At 35.0% G+C, this 21,488-nt stretch overlaps 1 protein-coding gene and 1 long non-coding RNA gene across 8 annotated transcripts in view; both read left to right on the top strand.

The window, feature by feature from the left end:
• LOC309797557 overlaps nt 1–21,488 on the top strand; it is a 104,669-nt gene that overhangs the window by 41,717 nt on the left and 41,464 nt on the right. The gene's annotated exons all lie outside the window — the stretch shown is intronic.
• LOC309797553 (ankyrin repeat domain-containing protein 26-like) overlaps nt 1–21,488 on the top strand; it is a 62,843-nt gene that overhangs the window by 16,752 nt on the left and 24,603 nt on the right. For all 5 annotated transcript variants that reach the window (XR_014292702.1, XR_014292703.1, XM_082646047.1 and 2 more), the window contains exons 6-16: nt 417–499; nt 1,639–2,751; nt 4,477–4,628; nt 6,918–7,088; nt 8,897–8,930; nt 9,214–9,355; nt 12,622–12,835; nt 14,918–15,101; nt 15,713–15,850; nt 18,717–19,673; nt 21,049–21,201. Coding sequence is in view for 3 of the 5 variants with exons in the window: in XM_082646047.1 (XP_082502173.1) it covers nt 417–499; nt 1,639–2,751; nt 4,477–4,628; nt 6,918–7,088; nt 8,897–8,930; nt 9,214–9,355; nt 12,622–12,835; nt 14,918–15,101; nt 15,713–15,850; nt 18,717–19,673; nt 21,049–21,201 (3,341 nt within the window). In the remaining 2 variants the exon portion in view is untranslated. The remainder of the gene's footprint in view (nt 1–416; nt 500–1,638; nt 2,752–4,476; nt 4,629–6,917; nt 7,089–8,896; nt 8,931–9,213; nt 9,356–12,621; nt 12,836–14,917; nt 15,102–15,712; nt 15,851–18,716; nt 19,674–21,048; nt 21,202–21,488) is intronic.

The following is a 21,488-nucleotide window of genomic DNA, read 5'->3' as shown; positions in this document are numbered from 1 at the left end:
GCACAGGCCTAGAGGCCATGGCTCACGGGCCCAGCTGCTCCGCTGCATGTGGGATCTTCCCGTACCGGTGCACGAACCTGTGTCCCCTGCATCGGCAGGCGGACTCTCAACCACTGCGCCACCAGGGAAACCCTTTGTTTGGTTTCTGATTGTTCTGTTCATTGATGTTTGGTGGATGAATTTGTCAATGAATCTTTGAGATGTTTGTGTGCCTGTAACCTGGTGACATCTGGTATTTCCCAGATGGTTTGTTGGAGTTTTAGGTAATTAGAAGTATTTCTTAAAGAAGTAAATATTCAGCTAAAGATTAAGCTTAATTTAAATTGTCATTTGATAAAATTTTTTAAATCTATTTTTATAAAGATTATGTCTTTTACCTAACTGTTCTAAGTAGTTAATTTTAACTAAACATATAGATTTGTCAGCAGAACTAGACTTAGAAATAACATCGGAGGAAGCACAAGAAAGGCTTGATGGAAGTGAAAATAACCACTCACAGGTATGTAAAAATGTGAATGTAAATTTCTGGCTCAATATTGTTTTCTATGCTTTAACAGAGTTCAAATGAAATTACCTTTCAAAATTAACCTCTTAAAATTGATAGATAATAATTTAATAGTTAGTTTTTATAGTGCTTTAATTACAAAGCTTAAAATATTGTTAGAATCTATTATAATTTATAGTTAAACTTTGTACTTGGAATTGAGGCAAAAAAATTTCCTCAATATTGTTTGCTTCTTCCTTACATGATAAAGAAGGTGATAATCAAATACTGAATCGTATGATTAAGCAGTTGAAATTATGAACAGTATATCAGTGATGGTCCATGAGTTAGATTCATGGAAGGAGAAATCATTCCCAGCTGTTCAAAATTTGCAGTTTCAAATTGCCAGTCACTAATGCCAAGATTAAAGATTTATTCTGTCCTGTGACCTCTATGTAATCGACCTAAAGATCTACATTCAGGGAGAGAAGGGGTCATACAATCAACCCAATTGCCTATTAAGGAAGCAGACCTTCCAGAATTGGACCTTTGTTGTTAGGGTACAAACAATAACTTTCTAATTTATTTCATTTCAGGGTAGGAAACCAGTAAATAATATTAAACAATGTTTTATCCACTTTCATTAGTGGATATTAGAATATAATATAACTGAATGAAAGCAGGTATTACATCAATGTATAATACTATCATAGTATATAATTTGCATTAAAATTTAGGAATTTGTTCCTCTTTCTGATTGATGTTAATTGATTTTGGCTCCTAGTAATTTAAGGTTTGTCTATTCTCCAGTTACTAGTCCTTAAAAAAAAAAAATCCTTACGTGCACATAAGGACTTTTTAAGGTACGGTGAGCTGAAATATTTTTAAGTAAGGAAGCCTTTGTAACATTAAAAATCATCTCCTAATTCATTTTTGGTAGATTTAACATATATGAATTATTTAGTTCAAACAAACAGTGACAAAATTGGGTTTGTGAGTTCATGTTTTTCTCCTGTTTCAGGCTAAGGCAAGTTATTTTTCACTTCTTAGTTGTAATCCAGTGATTTGTGAGTAGCTAAACATAGATTAAGAAGTTTAACGGTTAAATTTTAATTATTTTCTAATTTTTCTTTGTCCGTACTTGATTACTTAAGGATAAAGTTATTTTACAAACATGTACCCTGACAGAAAAGACATCTGAAAATCAAATCAAGCCAATTGATCTTCCACTTTTGCATCTGCAAAAAATGCCTCAAGAACCAGAAATGAATAAGGAATGTGATAGAGAGGACATATCTGTATGTTCAGGACTTCCTTGTGTACAAAAGCATGAGGAAATGTGGATCAAACAAGGCAAATTAGGGTGGAAAAATAACTTCAAACGCATCACAAATAAGTTAAAGTGGAAGTTTGGTGGAACTTTTGGAAAATACAAAATTACTGTTTGTCCTGAGGAAGAGCCACTACATGATAACCCTAAAGAAGGAGCAAACATAAAGGAAATACCTTCTAATTTGACAAATAATATACCTGACTGTCAGGCAAAAGATGCATTTGGAGTATCTGTCTCTCTAGCATTCCAAGCATTTCCTGAACAAAAAGAACCCAGGCTTGAAAATGTTTTTCCATCTTATTTAACCTCTGGGTCTTGGGGACATGCTTGCCCGTCATCTTCACAGCTTTATTTAAATGAAATTAAATTAGACTATAAAAGTGATAAACCAGACACTGAACATGTTTTTAACAAAAATGAGGAGAGTTTTTATAATGATACAGAAAATAAAAAACTAAGGGACCCAGTAGTTACATTTGAAATGCAAGAAGACCAAGAACTTGATATGCAAATGTTACAAAATATGAACCAAAATACCACTAATTGGAAATTAGACGTCGGATGTATACCTCAGTCTAGTGATCCCAAAAGACTTTTTGATTTATGGCTTGCCCGCTCCAATGAAATGAAACACATGATTCAAATAAAAAGTCGTGATATTTCTGCTGTTACAAATACTTATAAGAAAACCAAACCAATACAAGACTGGTTCCAGAAGCCATTGCTTGCAGATAATTGCAGTGCTAATAACTATAAAAGCATGCAACCTGAATTAGAAAATGGGAGTTCTTCTCCACCGAATAGTAACAGAAGATCCAAAGTGTATCTAAATGAAGAATTACAGCAAGATATGCAAAGGCTTAAGAATGAGATAGGCAAGTTACAAGTAGAGTTCCTGGCTTTCAGAAAAGAGAAAATTCAACTTCAAAAAGAGGTGGAGGTTCATTTGTTGTTACTTTGTTCTTTCTCTTTATCAATGATCTCTGATCCATTCTGATTTTCCACTTAGTAATAAAATGGCGTCAGCTAAATAGGTAATTGTGTAGAAATAGATTACTTCTGCCATCTAAATAATAGGAAACTATTTTCATGGCTTTTGTTCCTTAATCAACCTAAGTCTCTCTCTGTCAGTCTTTCATATGAACTGGGAAACTAATTTAGCTACATACCGTGTGACCTTCTGAGCCAGAATTTCCACAAAGGAAATTACTTAAGAAATATAATAAGCTAGGGTTTTGGGGTTTTTTTTAATCTATTGGGTTTTAAATATAAACTACACTCTATAGTATGGGAAGGAAGCAGTGACTGAAAGAAGGGACATAAACACGTATTCCTGCTAAACTAATCTCTTTATTGTGCTTTAGTGGATGCGATCTTCTCTGCTTTACTCAATTGCTTGGCACTTAGAATTCCAGCATGGCCACTTCAAGATATTTTTAATAACAAATACATGTACTCCCACATATTCTTTAATCACCACTCTCAGATGTTTCTGTTGAGTCAGACCTTTACATTATGTTGTTTAATAAAATGTGGTAAGTTTTGACATGTATGATTTTATCATTTAGGTAGTATAAACCCTCAGCAAAACAAATTCAGTATTTATCTCCAAAGGAGAAAACTGAGTTTTGACGTGCAGTGAGGTTTTTTTTCCTTCCAATAATAGATTTTTAAATTTGTTTCTTTGCTCTTTTGTGTAAGAGGTGCATTGACTGAGTTTTAAAGATAGACAAAAATCTGTAGATATTCTCCTTTACAAGAAAAAGAGATGAGCCCTACCCCCAACTGAGGCATTAAATTACTTTGCCAAAGTCACACTTTTAACTTATCTGATTAATCTGATGAATTCATTTGGTAATTTATCAGATTCAGGGTTACAGAATTGTATCATCTCTTTTGGTGCCATGAAATGATAGGAAATGCCACTTTAGGGGCTTTGGACAAATCATTGAACCTTTCTTGGTTTTATTCCCATTATTGGTAAATAGTGGGGCTAAAGTAGATAATTGCTTCTGTACCCTTTAGCTCTAAAATTTCATGGTTATTGAATGTGAAATTGGGAGGCATTACTCATTTTCCAGAATTCCACAGTAACTAACAGTTCATCAATTTCACTCTACTCCTGTTTTTTGGTAAACTTTGGTTCATATATTTTAGTGAACACCGTCACTTTTTTGATATTCCCAGGATCCAAATGAAAAAAGAATTGTAAAAGGCAGTGGGGGAAGAATAGCTTCAGTGCAGAAAGAAGGATGTTTCCTTTTTGTTACTGAAGCACCAAGGTGTCCCGTCCTCTAAATTTGGCTGTTTAATGCAAAATCCAGGTGGTAAAGACCAAAGAGGACAAATTTTGTGTCTTTGTCTCTTTATTTCTCTGTCTCTGCCATCAGACAGGGAAGAGTGGATGTGAATAGCTGCACCACATTAAGAAAGCCCTTTTTGAAATTTTTAAAATTTTATTTCTTTTCCTCAAACAGAAAGAAGCAGACTTTACAAAAATTTCAATGACTTGTAATTAAAAAAATTAAAGTAAGCACAAAACTATTTTTATTGCTTAAAGCCGGGGCAAACTCTGAGTCAAGTAATTAATGACAATGAAAAGGTCTTTATAATGAATAAGGTAATAACAATTACATGTAGTGTCAAACTTTCATTAAAGGTTGAAGAAGCAAAGAAGAAGCACAAAAGTAGTGAAATGGAAGTATCAGAAAACATATATGATGCTGATGATAGTGGATTAATTCAACAGAGAAAGAGCAGAAAAACTAATAACCAACAGTTTCCTACCATGGAGAATGAAGATTCTGATAGGTAAGCCTATGTCAGTATTTAACAATAGATAATTGTTATTTTCCTATAAAACAAGTTCTCATTTGAGCTACTGTTCATGATTAACAAATTTTATATTTTTCTAGGGTTATAGTTATTTCTAATACTCTTGTCCTTTAGCCTTAATACTAGAGTTAATTGGTTAACACACCACCGTATTACAGTATTAGAGTATTCTGGATTTGACTGTATACTTACCTTTACCAGTGTGTTGTATATTTAAATATATTTTATGTTACTAATTAGCGTCCTTTCAGCATTTCTTGTGAGGCAGGTCTAGTGGTGATGACCTCCCTCAGCTTTGCTTTGTTTGGGAAAGCCTTTATCTCTCCTTCATTTCTGAAAGACAACTTTTCTGGATAGAGTATTCTTGGTTGGCAGGTTTTTTCTTTTAGCACTTTGAATATGTCGTCCTACTCTCTTGAAATCCATTGATAGACTTATGGGGGGTTCCCTTATAATTTACAAGCCTCTTTACTTTTGCTGCTTTTAAGACTCTCTCTTCGTCTTTGATTTTTGACAGTTTTGTTATAATGTCTCCTGGCGAGGATTGCTTTAAGTTGAGTTTGTTTGGTGACCTATGAGCTTTAGGAACTTGGATATCCAAATCTCTCACCAGGTTTAGGAAGTTCTCAACCATTTTTTCTTTAAATAAGCTTCTGCCAACTTCTCCCTATCTTCTCTTTCTGGAACTGCAATGATTTATGAATTATTTCCTTTGATGGTATCTGGTAATTTATGTAGGCTTTCTTCCCACTTTTTCATTCTTTTTTTCTTTATTCTCCTCTGATTGGATAATTTCAAAGCTCCTGTCTCTTAACTCACAGATTCTTTCTTCTGTTTGATCCATTCTGCTGTCAGTGCTCTTTATTGCATTTTTCCTTTCATTCATTGTATTCTTCAGCTCCAAAACTTCCATTTGGTTATTTTTTATTATTTCTATCTCTTTGTTAAACTCCTCATCTTGTTTGTGTATTACTTTCCTGATTTTATTGGGTTGTCTTTCTGTGTTTTCTTGTAGCTCACTGAGTTTCCTTAAAACTACTATTTTGAATTCTCTATCAGGTAGATTGCAGATCTCCATGACTTTGGGATTTGTTACTGGAAAATTATTGTGATCTTTTGGTAGTGTCATGTTTTCTTGATTTTTTTTATGCTACTTGAAGTTTTGCATTGCTGTCTTTGAATTTGAAGTAGCAGTCACCTCTTCCAGTCTTTAATAACTGCCCTCTCCAATGTATCCCAACTTGCATTTTTTTGTTCCAGTGGTATGCTGGCACTTCTCTGCTGGAAACCTGGGTTTCCACAAAGGCTCTCTCGTCTGTGGGTGATTGTCTAAGACAGTGTTTTCCAGGGGTTCCCTGGACGTTGCTAAGAGTGGCTGGAGCCAGTTCATGGGCCATGCAGGGTCCACAGCTGGGCTGTGGTCTGTATGTCTGTTACCACTTGGGTGGGCAGGACTCTTCCCAGGTCCCTTGGTTTATGGTGCTGGATCCTGCAACTGCCACAAAGCCACTGTTGTCTGTGGATAGATGCCAAATTGTTGCTGGTGGTGGAGGGCTACTATGAGGTACCTATCTTTCAGCCCTGATGCTGACATGACCCCAACATGTGTGTGTTTAAAAGTAAATTTTCCCCCAAAGATATTTCCTTCAGTTCTTCTTTCGTGTTTTATGTACCTCATGTTATTTTTAAAAATCATGCAAATTAAACATTATTATATATCAAAACAAAACAAAAAAATATAGTAGAAATCTAATTATTACTCCCATGTCTAAGAGTCATTGCTTTTAGGCAGTGAACTCCAGCTTTTCATTGTAGCACTTGAGGTTCTTCAGAATGTCTTTCCAGACTCATCTCTCTTCTTCCTTCCATGTATTTTGTACTTTTCCTTCCAAGTTTCTAGGAAACACCTAGACTCCATGTGTCTAATCTTTGTGCTCACATTCTAATCACCAAGTAAAATGATTTTCTCCATTTTCTTTTCCTCATGACCTCCTCTGTTTATTTAACCTCTTCTGTAAAGCTTTCCTATGTTCACTTATAACTTTCATGTGTCAACGCTTACATATCACATTGTATCATAATTGTGTATCTGTCTTTGAAGCAAGAATTTGTATTTGCTTGCATATGGTTGGTACTTCATAAGTGTTTTCTGAACTAATAAATGACTTATGATGGGTAAGAGTTGGAATTTTACAAAAATTGGTTTTTTATTCTTTATCAGTAGAATTATTAGAAAACATTGGTTTTTTAATGGATTTTTTAAAGTAGCAGTCCTGGCGTGCACATGAAGGAAGTAAAGAAAAAGGAAAATGAAAAATGGACATCAAAAGAATGTGTGATTACACCAATGTTTGAGAAGGCTGATTCACTGAGTGGTGGTCTGCTACACATGAAGGATGACAGCAGTTTAAGTGGAGTAGATCAGGATGATGGCAGGTAAAATCTACAAATTCTTTTAGGTCAAGAAATATTAGCACTGAATACTTTTTCTGGAAATAGAACAGCATAATATAGTGTACAGGTCATGACAGGAGTATTCTCAACTATACCAGATGAACGCTGCTGAAAGGTTAAGATGAGGACGAGTGGCTTTGACCAGAAGTAGTTTCAATAAATATTCCCCATGGAAGCTGGACTGTAGTGAATAAGTATAAACGGCTCCTTAGGGAATATTTACTGGGAAAGGCAATAGAGAACTGGAAGGTAACTGAAGAGGAATGTGGAGTTCAAGGGAGTTTCCTTTCTCTTTTTATGTTAAGATGGGCGTTTTTAGAGTATGTTTGTATGCTGTTGGAAATGAGCCAGTAGAGGATGCATTTATTCAGTTTAATGTTGTTTGCATGTCCAATATTAGAAAGCTTATTGATTGTATTACATTATCTTTAAAATATTATAGTAAACTAATTGTACATAATACTTCTATTCACGTATAGTTTTATGGTAAGGGCTTGTTCATTGATTTTGAAGTGTAATATTCTTATATAATTGAATATGCAGATGAGTACTTAAAAGTTATTCTGTCATACATAGATTTTTAAAAATTATATAATCAAATTTACAAACATTTAGGCCATACTGAAAAGGATTTAATCATTCCTTGATAATTCTAGATGACAGTATCATCATGAGTGGCTATGGTTTTGTAAGGTACTCTAAAACAGGTTATGTTAACTTCATAGTGGTTTAGATTCCAGGGAAAAGGGTAAGATTTTGTTTATATTTGATAGGAAAAAAACTATTAACAATCTATCACAGATTATTACTTTTGGATTATAAAGTTCTAAATTTCAAAAGTCATGCTTCCTATACCAAAAGTGTCATTAACACGTAATTGTGCGCTAAGTATATGTTGAATGTATGAATAAACAGCTGAATGGGTGAATGAATGAATGGGTGAATGAAACCCTCATCAGTGGGTTGATGAATTTCTTTACAAAAGCAAATCTTTATTGAAAATAGAATTCCAATATTGCCTGGGTTTAAAGTCTTTTTATTTTTGAAAAATATGTGTAAGATTCAGAAATTATTATTTATAGTTATAACTAGACATGGAATAATAATACAGATTCATTTGCTATCATATTACTTAAGAACACTTAAAATAAATATTACCTTCTCATCATATTGTGAAACACAAGTGTTGAAGCCAGATTTCCTGGGTTTGAATTCTGGGTCAGCTGCCGATCTGCTGTATGGGCTTGGGCAAGTTACTTAGCCTTTCTGTGCTGCGTTTCTTCCTGTGTAAAAAGGACCTAATGTATTACCTCTCTCCCAGAATTGTTGTGAGGATTAAAATGCCTTTAAGACATGTAAGGTGCTTATAATAATGCATAGCAATTACATAGTAAGTCCTCGAAAAGCTAATATCATGATTATTAAAAAAGGGTTTCTTTCATATAGGACTTAATACTTTCGAAATAGGTTTTAGTGCCATAAAGTTAGTTTTTATTGAAAATGACGATAACAAAAAACCCTGGTATATTTCTTCCTATCAAATAATGCAAGTAACATTATGTTTTTCCTTTTCCTTTGATTGTCAGCTTAATTTAATTTAATGCTTTGTTAATATTATTATGGTGTATTTTCTTTGTCCTTTAATGTTACTCTTTCTATTTATTGTTTAATCTCTTTTATAGAAAATTAATTACCAATGCAAAGATTTTATGTAAAAAATAATAGGTTTAGGTATTCTTTGTATTTTAAGTATTTAATATTTGCCTGAAAAGAATCGTTTGTTTTTTTAGGACTACAAAGGAAACATCTAATGAAAAGAACAAGGTAGAGTAAAAAATTAATTATAAAAAATATTATCCTGTAGTAAAAAATTACTTTGTGAAAGGTATAGTGGAAAAATAGAAAATCTTCCTTTGTTGTAGAAACATTTACTTTGAAAAAATAATTTAGAAACACTGTTGATAAAATTATCCCTTTGATAAAAATCTGTTCTTTTAAGAAGTATCTGTGTTTTTACTTTAATAAAGAGATATTTATCACCTCTGTACACTTAGTATATTTTATAAGTATTTTGGGGACATTGTGAAATAGTATGTTTTGTTTGTAGGTCAAAGAGCAAATTAATTCTATGGATGACCTTGATGACTTAACTCAGTCATCTGAAACAGCTTTTGAGGATTGCCAGATGCTTTACTCTAATTATAAGAATTCCATGTTGCTAATAGAACAACTTGGCATGGAGTGTAAAGGTAGGACCATGGTATAAATATGTATATTTTTGTGTATACTGTTGTAATATTTGGTAGAATTCACCAGTGTAGCCATTTGGGCCTGGAATTTTCTTTGTGGGAAGGTCTTTACGTAGGACTTTAGTTTCTTTTTTAGATATAGGGCTATTTAGTTTATTTGTTCTTTTTTTTTTTTTTTTTTTTTTTGCGGTACGCAGGCCTCTCAGTGCTGTGGCCTCTCCCGTTGCGGAGCACAGGCTCCAATGCGCAGGCTCAGCGGCCATGGTTCATGGGCCCAGCCGCTCCATGGCATGTGGGATCTTCCTGGACCCGGGCACGAACCCGTGTCCCCTGCATCGGCAGTTGGACTCTCAACCCCTGCGCCAGCAGGGAAGCCCTATTTGTTCTTTCTTGATTGAGCTTTGGTATTTTCCCTCTTTCAAGGAATTTACCCACTTCATCTGAGCTGTCAAATTTATTTACATAATGTTCATAATATTACTCTGTCAGTCTTTTAATATCTATAGAATCTGTAGTAATTTCTCATTACTCATTTCTGTGAAATTGGTAATTTGTGCCTTCTCTCTCTCTCTTTTTTTTTAATTATCAGCCTGGCTAGAGGTTTATCACTTTTATTCACCTTCTGAACATATGTGGTTTCACTGGTTTTTTAAAAAATTAAATTATTTATTTATTTATTTTTGGCTGTGTTGGGTCTTCGTTGCTGTGCTCAGGCTTTCTCTAGTGGCGGCAAGCAGGGGCTACTCTTCATTCAGTGTGAGGGCTTCTCATTGCTGTGGCTTCTCTTGTTGTGGAGCATGGATTCTAGGTACATGTGCTTCAGTAGTTGTGGCACACGGGCTCAGTAGTTGTGGCTTGCGGATGGTAGAATGCAGGCTCAGTAGTTTTGGCACACAGGCTTAGTTGCTCTGCGGTATGTGGCATCTTCCTGGACCAGGGATCAAACCCGTGTCCCTTGCATTGGCAGGTGGATTCTTAACCATTGTGCCACCAGGGGAGTCCCTCATTGATCTTTCCATGTCTTTATTGTTTTGTTTGTTTTGTTTTTTCTCATTGATTTTTTCTTTGATGTTTTTTATTTCCTTTCTTCTGCTTGCTTTGGGTTTACTTTGCTCTTTTTTAAAAAATATTTATTTATTTATTTTATTTTTGGCTGCTTTAGGTCTTAGTTGCAGCATGTGGTATCTTTTGTTGCAGCGCATGGGCTTCTCTCTCTAGTTGTGGCATGTGGGCTCAGTATTTGTGACACTCCAAATTGGGTGTGGGCTCCAGCGTGTGTGGGCTCTGTAGTTGCGGCATGCCAGCTCTCTAGTTGTGGCTTGCGTGTTCAGTCGTTGCAGTGGGCAGGCTTAGTTGACCCATGTCATGTGGGGTTTTAGTCCCCCGACCAGGGATCGAACCCATGTCCCCTGGATTGAAAGGCAGATCCTTAACCACCGAACCATAAAGGAAGTCCCCTAATTTGCTCTTTTTCTGGATTTTTATGTTGGAAGCCAAGGTCATTGATTTGAGACCTTCTTTTCTAATATAGACATCCAGTGCTATAAATTTTCATGCAAGTAAGCAGCATTCCACAAATTGTAATATATTATGTTTTCATTTTTATTCAGTTCAAAATACTTTGTAATTCCTCTTTTCATTACCTCTTTAATCCAAGGATGATTTAGATGTGTGTTATTTAGTTTTCGAATATTGGAGTATTTTCCAGAAATATTTTTGTTCTTCATTTCCAGTTTGATTGCTTTGTGGTCAGAGAACATACTTTGTATGACTTAAATCCTTTTGACTTACTCCTTTATTTTATAACCCAGAATATAGTCTTTTGGTAAGTGTTCCATGGCTACTTGAAAAGAATGGTGGTGTTCAAGTCTACAGTATCCTTGATGATTTTCTGCCTGCTCTTTCTATCACTTATTCATTGAGGGGTATTGAAATCTCAGACTGTAATTGTGGATTTGTCTATTTTTCTTTGCAGTTCTCTCAAGTTTTGCTTCATATATTTTGAAGTTACTAGGCGCATAAGCGTTTAGGGTTGTTATGCTTCTTATTAATTGACACTCCTCATTATGAAATGACCTTGTTTGTTGCTGATAATGTTTTTTGCTCTGAAGTCTACTTTGTTTGGTATTAATATAGCCAGTCTAGCTTAGCTTTGTTTTGACACATGTTAGTGTGGTATATCTTATTTCTAACCTTATTACAAATTTATGTCTGTATGTTTAAAGTGCATTTCTTATAGGTGGCATACAGTTGGGTCTTGCTTTTTGATCCAGTCTGACAATCTGCTTTTTCTTAAAAATTAATTAATTTGTTTATGTATTTATTTTTGGCTGTGTTGGGTCTTCATTGCTGCACACAGGCTTTCTCTAGTTATGGCGAGTGGAGGCTACTCTTCGTTGTGGTGCACAGGCTTCTCATTGCGGTGGCTTCTCTTGCTGTGGAGCACAGGCTGTAGGCCCATGGGCTTCAGTAATTGTGGCATGTGGGCTCAGTCGTTGTGGCGCATGGGTTTAGTTGCTCCATGACGTGTGGGAGGACCAGGGCTCAAACTTGTGTCTCCTGCATTGGCAGGTGGGTTCCTGACCACTGCGCCACCAGTGAAGTCCCTGACAATCTGCTTTTTAATTGAGGTTTTCAGACCATTTTCACTTAATGTGATTATTGATACAGTAGGTATGAATCTGTCATTATGCTGTTTGATTTCTGTTTATCCCATCTGTTCTTTGTTCCCCTTTTCTTTTTCTGCCATCTTTTAGATTAATCAAGTAATTTTTATGATGTAGTTTTATTTCTTTTTTGTTTTTTTGGTTTATTAACTGTAACTCTTTTGTTTCACTATTTTAGTGGTTGCTTTAGGGTTTACAGTATTTTACTTAGGGTTATCACAGTCCACCTTCAAGTAATATTGTACCACGTCATATATAGGGTAAGAATATTACAAAATAGTTTACTGCCACTTCTTCTCTCCTTGTCAGATCCTCCTGGATCTGTGGGATTGTAGTTTTCATTAAGTTTAGAAAGTTGTTGGCCATTCTTTTCTTCAAATATTTTTTTTTCTGTTTCTTTCCTCCACCTCTTTGGGGCATTGTATATTTAGCCACTTGAATTCCTGGTCAGGGAATTAAGGTCCCGCATGCTGTGCGGCATGGCCAAAAAAAAAATGTATTTTTTTTTGTTATGGATGAGTGAAGGTGAAAATGCACAGTGCTTTTATACATAAAAATTACTCATATATTTTATTTCTATCTTGTTTATTCCTAATGCAGATTCTGTTAGCTTATTGAAAATTCAGGATGCAGTTCTTTCATATGAAAGATTAATAGAACTTAAAAAAGATCACTGTGAACTACTTACAGGAAAAAACAACAAAATGGAAAGTAAGGTTACTGGGCTACCAAAGGAGCTATCAGAAACAAAAGAAATGAAATCACAGTTAGAGCATCAAAAAGTGGAGTGGGAACAAGAGCTCTGCAGCTTGAGGTATTGAACGTCTTGGTTTTAAAGAAATATTTGAACTGTTTCTATTTACTGTAATACTACAGATGTGTATTTACTTTAATACTACGGGAAGTTTTTTGGTTTTTTTTGTGTGTGTGGTACGTGGGCCTCTCACTGTTGTGGCCTCTCCCGTTGTGGAGCACAGGCTCTGGATGCGCAGGCTCAGCGGCCATGGCTCACGGGCCCAGCCGCTCCACGGCATGTGGGATCTTCCCGGACCGGGGCACGAACCCTTGTCCCCTGCATCGGCAGGCGGACTCTCAACCACTGCGCCACCAGGGAAGCCCTATGGGAAGTTTTATACTTGCTAACTTACCTGCTGGGATTTTACAGGGGAGAAAACTTCATTAGTATTGTGGAGTGTGAAATTCTTGGAAATAATACAACAAGTTCTTAACAGTGGATACATCTACTAATTATTTAATGTATATATTTCCAAATCATCATTTTCATGGCCATACAGAAGTCCTCCATACAAAGCCTCATTTTTTTGTAATCTCTCTTTTTTTTAATTTTATTTTTTTATACAGCAAGTTCTTATTAGTTATCCATTTAATACATATTAGTGTATACATGTTAATCCCAAGCTCCAAGTTCATCCCACCCCGCTGCTTTCCCCCCTTGGTGTCTATACGTTTGTTCTCTACATCTGTGTCTCTATTTCTGCCTTGCATACCAGTTTACCTGTACCATTTTTCTAGATTCCACATATATGCGTTAATATACGATATTTGTTTTTCTCTTTCTGACTTACTTCACTCTGTATGACAGTCCCTAGATCCAACCACGTCTCAACAAGTGACCCAATTTCGTTCCTTTTTATGGCTGTGTAATACTCCATTGTATATATGTGCCACATCTTCTTTATCCATTTGTCTGTTGATGGGCATTTACATTGCTTCCATGACCTGGCTATTGTAAATAGTGCTTCAGTGAACATTGGGGTGCTTGTGTCTTTTTGAATTATGGTCATTATTTTTTTTAGCAAATTGAATTTCAGTTATTTTTCATTTTTCTGTATTATATTTAATGCTACAAGGAATGTCTCTTCTATAAATTCATTTCTACATTTCTGATTATTTATTTGGAATAAATTCTTTAATATTGTGTTATTTGGTTAAAGTATGAGAACTTTTTAAAAAGGTCTTTGATCCATGTTTCTAAATTGTTCTCCAGAAAGTTTATATTTCTTTACACTCCCACCAACAGAAGTATGAAATGGCCATTTTTCTGAAGACAAAATTTTTTTAAAATTTATGAAGTTTTTTTCTTAACATATGCATGGATGAAATAAAAGGTAAAAATGGAAGGTGATTACTGATTAGTTTATTCAATATCTCTTTCATACAGAGATAAAATTAGTTCACAGGTTTGTGCTGAAAGCACAAAATACTCTCTATTTAATTAATTAATATGGATCCTGCCTTACGGGATTTAAAATTATTTATTAAATAGCTAATAAACAACAAGTTGAAAAGGTTGCAAAAGAAGAAACATAAAAAGTGTGGGGCAACAGATATTAGACTCCCTAGCCTAGTCTTGGATTACAGTATCTGAAGATATATGTTCTGTAAAAGGCATCTGCAGATTTTATCTGGCACTGTAAGTCATTTAGGGGTACCTGTAGTATTTTATGAAGTTGAAATTTTATTTCTAGTGAACTTATAAACTTGTTTCTAAACAACAGCTTCTCTTTTTAACTAGTAACTAAATTATCTGTCCTAAAGGAGGAGTAATTATGACAGTGTGGAAAACAGGGTAATTTTCGGCCTAACTTCACTGAATAATTTCAAAATTTCTTTCCTACACTATTCACCAGAGTTACTCTTGACTAAAACTTACTTAAGTGGCAGAATGTTTTTTCATTGCTACCTTTCAAGTATATATATCTTTATGAAGAGATTGAAGTGAGGAATTAAAAATATGAGACCTAGAAAGGAAAAAAAAAACTGGAGAACAGAAATTTCATTAGGATACTAAATCAGCGGGTGAAGAGCCAGATCATAAAATGAACTTTTTATTTTCCAACAAAACACATTTTAAGGTAAGCATATTTAACTGCAGATTCACCCTAAAACAAGAAAAAAAGAAGAGAAGAAATGCTGACAGGTTATATGAAAAAATTAGGGAGCAGTTAAGAAGAAAAGAAGAGCAATACAGTAAAGAAGTTGAAATGAAACAACAACTTGAACTCACTCTCAGAGCACTAGACATGGAACTGAGGACTGTGAGAAATAATCTGAATCAGGTAAGTTAATCTTTGGTGAAAATTTCAAATTTCCAACAGTATTTCCTCAGTATTATTTGTAATATCTCTTTGATTTAATATATATTATTTAGGTTTAAAACAAATAAAAAGTGTTATCTCATCCTAAATATGAACTATGACATTTATAGCTTAAATTATTAATTTCTTGCCATTCTTAGCTTCTAATACATGCTCTGTGTATGTTTTCTGAATGGAGGAATGGAAGGTAAATTGAGCTTAATGATTAACATAATGATTGGCATTTTTGGTCCATTCGAAAGTAATATTCTTAATTCCAATCCATGTGTTAATTTTGGCTTTTCTATGTTAAAATACAGGGTAAATTGCCTTGAGACTGCGATGGAACTAGTTAAATGCTTTGTAAAAAGATTTTCTTTCACAATACTATATCTCCCTGTATTTTTGCTCTGTGATAAGTTTAGCAGTCATTTAAATTAAAATCTTAAGTTATTCATGTGGGATAAATATCCTTGTGTTTATTTTAAAAGGCTACTTCCTTTTAACAGTTTTTTTTTTAATTCTGCTCTTAAACTTTTGACTTTTTTTTTTTAATGGTATGAGACCAAAAACCTCATGAAATGTGTCTCCAGGTTGTAGAAGAGCGAAATGACGCTCAGAGGCAGCTTTCTCGAGAGCAGAATGCCAGAATTTTACAAGATGGAATCCTGACCAGTCACCTTGCCAAACAAAAGGAGATAGAAATGACTAATAAGGAAATGAATTCTGAGGTATTTTCTTTAATCATTTTCAAATATTTGTGTGTATGTATCTGTATATGTATATATTTTAAAAACCAATACTATACATCACAGACAGTGTAGAGGATATTTAAAACCTATTTAAGTATATTTTGGGGAGGGGTGGACGTTTCTCGTCCATTGGATATTTAATATTTTTAATTCAAACATAATTGAATTATATTTGATTAAATTTAATTCAAGTAGTATTTTTAATTCAAATCCATTTGTCTGCAACAGTCAAGCAGTGACATACAATAGCCTCATCCAAGGAGAGGCTTTTAATATTTTCCATAGGAACTGATGAACCTTTCATAATCTGAAAACTATTGCTACCATCTAGAAAAGTCTGCACCCTGATGGCGGTTTAGGCAGGGAAGACCATGTGTGCTCCACCATCGACCACACTACCTGACCAAAGCCCAGCACTGAATACGTTCTTGCCCTCTGCTTTGGAGTGAACATGTCAATCACTATGCACCTCATCATTTTCAGTGTCTAAATCAGAGTCTGTTCTTGGCTTCACTGTCATTTCTTTAACCAGTACCCCATCAATGACATTTTCACATCACTTACAATTTTTCAGTATTGTAAAAGCTGCAACATTAGTTGTAAAAACATTTTTTTTTTTTTTTTTTTTTTTGCGGTACATGGGCCTCTCACTTTTGTAGCCTGTCCCATGCGGAGCACAGGCCCCGGACGCACAGGCTCAGTGGCCATGGCTTACGGGCCCAGCCGCTCCGTGGCATGTGGAATCTTCCCGGACAGGGGCACGAACCTGTGTCCCCTGCATTGACAGGCTGACTCTAAACCACTGCGCCACCAGGGAAGCCCGTAAAAACATTTTTTTTTTTTTTTTTTTTTTTTTTTTTTTTTGCTGTACGCGGGCCTCTCACTGCTGTGGCCTCTCCCGTTGCGGAGCACAGGCTCCGGACACACAGGCTCCGCGGCCATGGCTCGCGGGCCCAGCCGCTCCGCGGCATGTGGGATCTTCCGGGATCGGGGCACGAACCCGTGTCCCCTGCATCGGCAGGCGGACTCTCAACCACTGCGCCACCAGGGAAGCCCCGTAAAAACATTTTTGAGCACTTTAAAAAAATTATCTCCTTAGAATAAACTTACAAAATTACCAAAAAAAAAAAAGAGAAAACCCCAAAACAAACAAACAAAACAACATTATGGTTTTTGGCAGTGATTTCACTTCCTTGATAGATTAATAGAGAGGTTAGTTTATCCCTTCCACTGATGGTAAGGAGGAAAGGTATAGCCAGTTCAGAGACCGTCTTTTGGATGTCATTCTTCTACTTGTGAGAAAATTAACACTTTGCTCCATGTGGTGTCCTATTTCAGTACAAGGAACTTTTGAAAATAGTGATAGATATGCCATAATATTTATTTAGTGATAATTTATTGATAAGTATTTTATTTTTAGTGAAACAGTTCATTGTATTTCCCCCTACCTTACTATTTTAAGCATTATGAAGAGAGAATAAAAGTTATTGCAGCAGCGAATAATCTCACGATTTTCTAAGATCTCTATAAATTTTACCTGATTTACCACTAGTGTATGCACCGTAGTGAAATATAAGGCTCATTTCATATTTATATGTTTGTACTAGAGAACTAGCTGTGGTTTGGTGTAAGAGGACTCATAGTAAAGTCAGAAGACCTGGAGAAAAGCCTGCAGCTTGCTTGTATTTTTGACTTCCTCATTTCCAGGACTGTCATAGCTAAATGAGTTAACTGATGTTTGTAGAAGTGCTTAGTACAGTTATCAGTAGATGTGATTCTTGTAACTGACTATAAAAATATTAGAAACGTAGAATATTTATGGAATATTCTCAGGACTATATAAATATTAGAAACATAGAATATTTATGGAATATTCTCAGGAAAAAAAATTTTAGGAAATTTAATCTGTCAAAATATATACAGAGCTAAGGCTTTTACTATGGGGTAGCTGTATAGGTTAGATAGCAGACGTAGTTTTTTTTTAAGCTAGCAGGTGGTATTTTATTTTATTTTTTATTGAAGTATAGTTGATTTACAATACTGTGCTATTTTCAGGTATACAGCACAGTGATTCAGTTATCTATCTATCTATCTATCTATCTATCTATCTATCTATATATATACCTTTATAGATTCTTTTTCCAAATATTGAGTGTAGTTCCCTGTGCTACACAGTAGGTCATTGTGGATTACCTGTTTTTTATATAGTAGTGTGTATATATTAATCCCAACCTCCTAATGAATCCCTCCCCCTCTTTCCCCTTCAGTAACCATAAGTTTGTTTTCTACGTCTGTGAGTCTCTTTCTGTTTTGTAAATAAGTTTATTTGTATCATTTTTTTAGATTCCATGTATAAGCTATATCATATGATAATTGTCTTTCTGTCTGGCTTACTTCGCTCAGAATGATAGTCTCTAGGTCCATCCATGTTGCTGCAAATGGCATTATTTCATTCTGTTTTTATGGCAGAGTAGTATTCCACTGTATAAATATATCACATCAGATGCAATTTTTAAGTATAGTCAGATTTATTAATCTTTTATTTTAAGCCTTCTGGGTTTGTTATAATTTAGAGAAAGGCCTTTCCAATTCTGAGCTTCTTAAAAATTCTCCTGTGGTTTGTTTTTTACTTTCATGGATTCATTGTCTTCAATTAAATTTTTGAACTTTTGAAGATTTCTGCTTGTAAGAAGTCTGAGGTTTGTATCCAACCTTATTTTTTCCAGTTGGATATCCACTTATTGCAGCCTTTTCATTGTATCAACATATAGGTTAGTCTTTCAGAGGAAATCATGAAATGTCAATTTATTGAGTACTAGCTAAAAATCTCCTTTATTTCACTTAGGTGTCCGATAGTCCTGAAAAAGAAAAAGATCTGTTACATAAAAACCACATGTTGCAGGATGAAGTTGCCATGCTAAGACTGGAAATCGACACAATAAAATGTCAGAACCAGGAAAAGGAAAAGAAATATGTTGAGGACATTGAAATTGTAAAAGAAAAGAATGATGATCTTCAAAAGACAATAAAACTGAATGAGGAAACATTAACAAAGACAATATTCCAATATACTGGACAGCTTAATGTTCTGACAGCTGAGAATACAATGCTAAACTCTAAGCTGGAGAATGAAAAACAAAGCAAAGACAGACAGGAAGCAGAAGTGGAATCCGACCGTTCTAGACTGGCTGCTACCATACATGATCACCATCAAAGTCAGACATCAAAAAGAGACCTGGAACTTGCCTTCCAGAGACCAAGAGATGAGTGGTTACGCTTGCAGGACAAAATGAATTTTGATGTGTCTAACCTGAACGATAACAATGAGATGCTTTCCCAGCAACTTTCTAAAGCTGAAAGTAAATTCAGTAGCCTAAAAACCAAGCTCCATCACACGAGGGATGCTCTCAGAGAAAAGACTTTGGTGTTAGAACGTGTACAGAGAGACCTAAGCCAAGCACAGTGTCAAAAGAAGGAACTTGAACACATGTATCAAAGCGAACAAGGCAAAGTGAATAAATACATTGGAAAGCAGGAATCCTTAGAAGAGAGATTATCTCAACTCCAGAGTGAAAACATATTGCTCAGACAGCAACTGGATGATGCGCAAAACAAAGCCGACAGTAGAGAGAAGACAGTAATTAACATCCAAGACCAGTTTCAGGAGATTGTGAAAAAACTTCAAGCTGAAAGTGAAAAACAAGGTCTGATGCTGGAGGAAAGGAACAAGGAGTTAATCAATGAATGTAATCATTTAAAAGAGAGAATGTATCAGTATGAAAATGAGAAAACAGAAAGAGAAGTAAGTATCCAAGAAGAGAAATAATTCTCAGACTTCCTGAAAGAAAATTCAAAGTGATTTTGATTATGGCTAAATGTTGAATCTAGTTGAATAGAAATAATATATAGACTGTAAATCAGCCTAAAAGCATACCTTGTATCCAGCAAATAAATAATTAGACCTGAGAGGTGCTTTACTTTGAGTAGACATTGTGTCACCTATGAAATTTTAAGAGATTAAGTTATAAATTGTTAATGGGTATAGACAGGTATTAGTAATTTACTCTTCTACTGCTAAGCTAATAATTTTAATCTTTATGTCACCACATTTTAGTATCATGATGAAGCAGATAAATGAAACGCTCAGATCTAAAATGAATTATTTTGAAATTAAGGTTCAGTTGTGTGTATTACCTTGACAGTCAATTCCAGATTTCCCAAATGAACTGATGTGTCGATGCCATATCTCATAGTACTTTTCCTTCAGTAGCTTGTCATAACTTTTTAGTTGATATAATTTTATTTTTATTCATGTCAATTTGAATTAATTTGGGAAATAGTTCAGCCTCAAACCATGTATTCTTATGACCTCTCAACTCTTTAAAGGCATCTACTTTTCATTAACTCATAATTTGGGATTAAAGTAGTGAGCTTTAGCAAAACTATACTTGATTTAATCTTCCCACTTCTATTTATAATTTACTGGGAACATTTTTACAAATAATTTGCTCATAATTCTCATTTCAAGGCTCAGTTACTATCATCTGGATATAAATCTGTCCAATACAAAGAGAATTGTAGCTCTCTGTGACTTATTAATTTGGCATTGGACTCCCATTTTCAGACTAGCGAGGGGTGGCAGATTCATGAGTAGCAGGAATAGGGTGGGGGACAGGGTCACAGGGGCTGCTATCAGGAGGCAGAGGGAGGCCCTGAAGGTCTCATTTTAATTCTAGGAATTAAAATGGGAATGACCTCATTTTAATTCTGAGATAGGAATCTATTGAGCACTGGATTGAATATGTGAGGATCTCTGAAGTTAATGGAAGCCTCCAGTAGAGAAGAGGGAAGATGTTCCCACCACTCGTCCCACCTACACACCCATTTCTTTCTGAGACTTGAGGAGGTCCTCAAGCTCAGCAAATTGATCGGGAAGGGCGGGGAGTGGATAGTGGGACTGAATCCATTGTCTAAGTAACTTAATAGCGATAAGGCCGGAGGGTAACACCTTCTGTGTCTTAAACCAAATTCAGTGAGCAGGAAGGTGCACATACAAGAAGGAGACAAATTGATGTCTCTGGTGATAGTTTTCAAAGTACATAGGTTGGAGTTATCTATTATTAACATAACTTAATAATAAGGTAATTTATAAAATCAGTGACAGAGTATCTTATTAGGCACTTGTGAGACAACTTCAACAAGAACTGGCTGATACCCTAAAAAAGCAATCTATGTCAGAGGCTTCACTGGAGGCCACGTCACGTTATCGTACTAATTTAGAAGATGAGGCACAGGATTTAAAGAAAAAATTACATCAAGTCACAAGTCAGGTTTTTATGAAATTTAACGTGTCAATACTTAATGTATAGGATAAAGTGCTTTAGGACACTAATTTTCATGGATGGCTTTTTTTGTATTTTCGTTACAAGTAAATTTATTATAATTTTGTTATCTTTATAATGCACTTGTTTCTTAAACTCTGACTTTCATCCTGCCGTTTGCATTATATATTTTTTCTTACAATATTTACCCTTAGGAAAGTTGAGAATTGTGCGTGATTCCTCACAGAAGTTGAGAGACTTTTTTTTTCTATTAAACAGTATTTTTTAGTGATATC

This window comes from Mesoplodon mirus (assembly GCF_964341445.2).
Source record: "Mesoplodon mirus genome assembly, contig: HAP1_SCAFFOLD_717, whole genome shotgun sequence".
NCBI lineage: Eukaryota > Metazoa > Chordata > Mammalia > Artiodactyla > Ziphiidae > Mesoplodon > Mesoplodon mirus.
The sequence above is the reverse complement of the archived record's forward strand: the minus strand, read 5'-3'. Positions and strand labels throughout refer to the sequence as shown.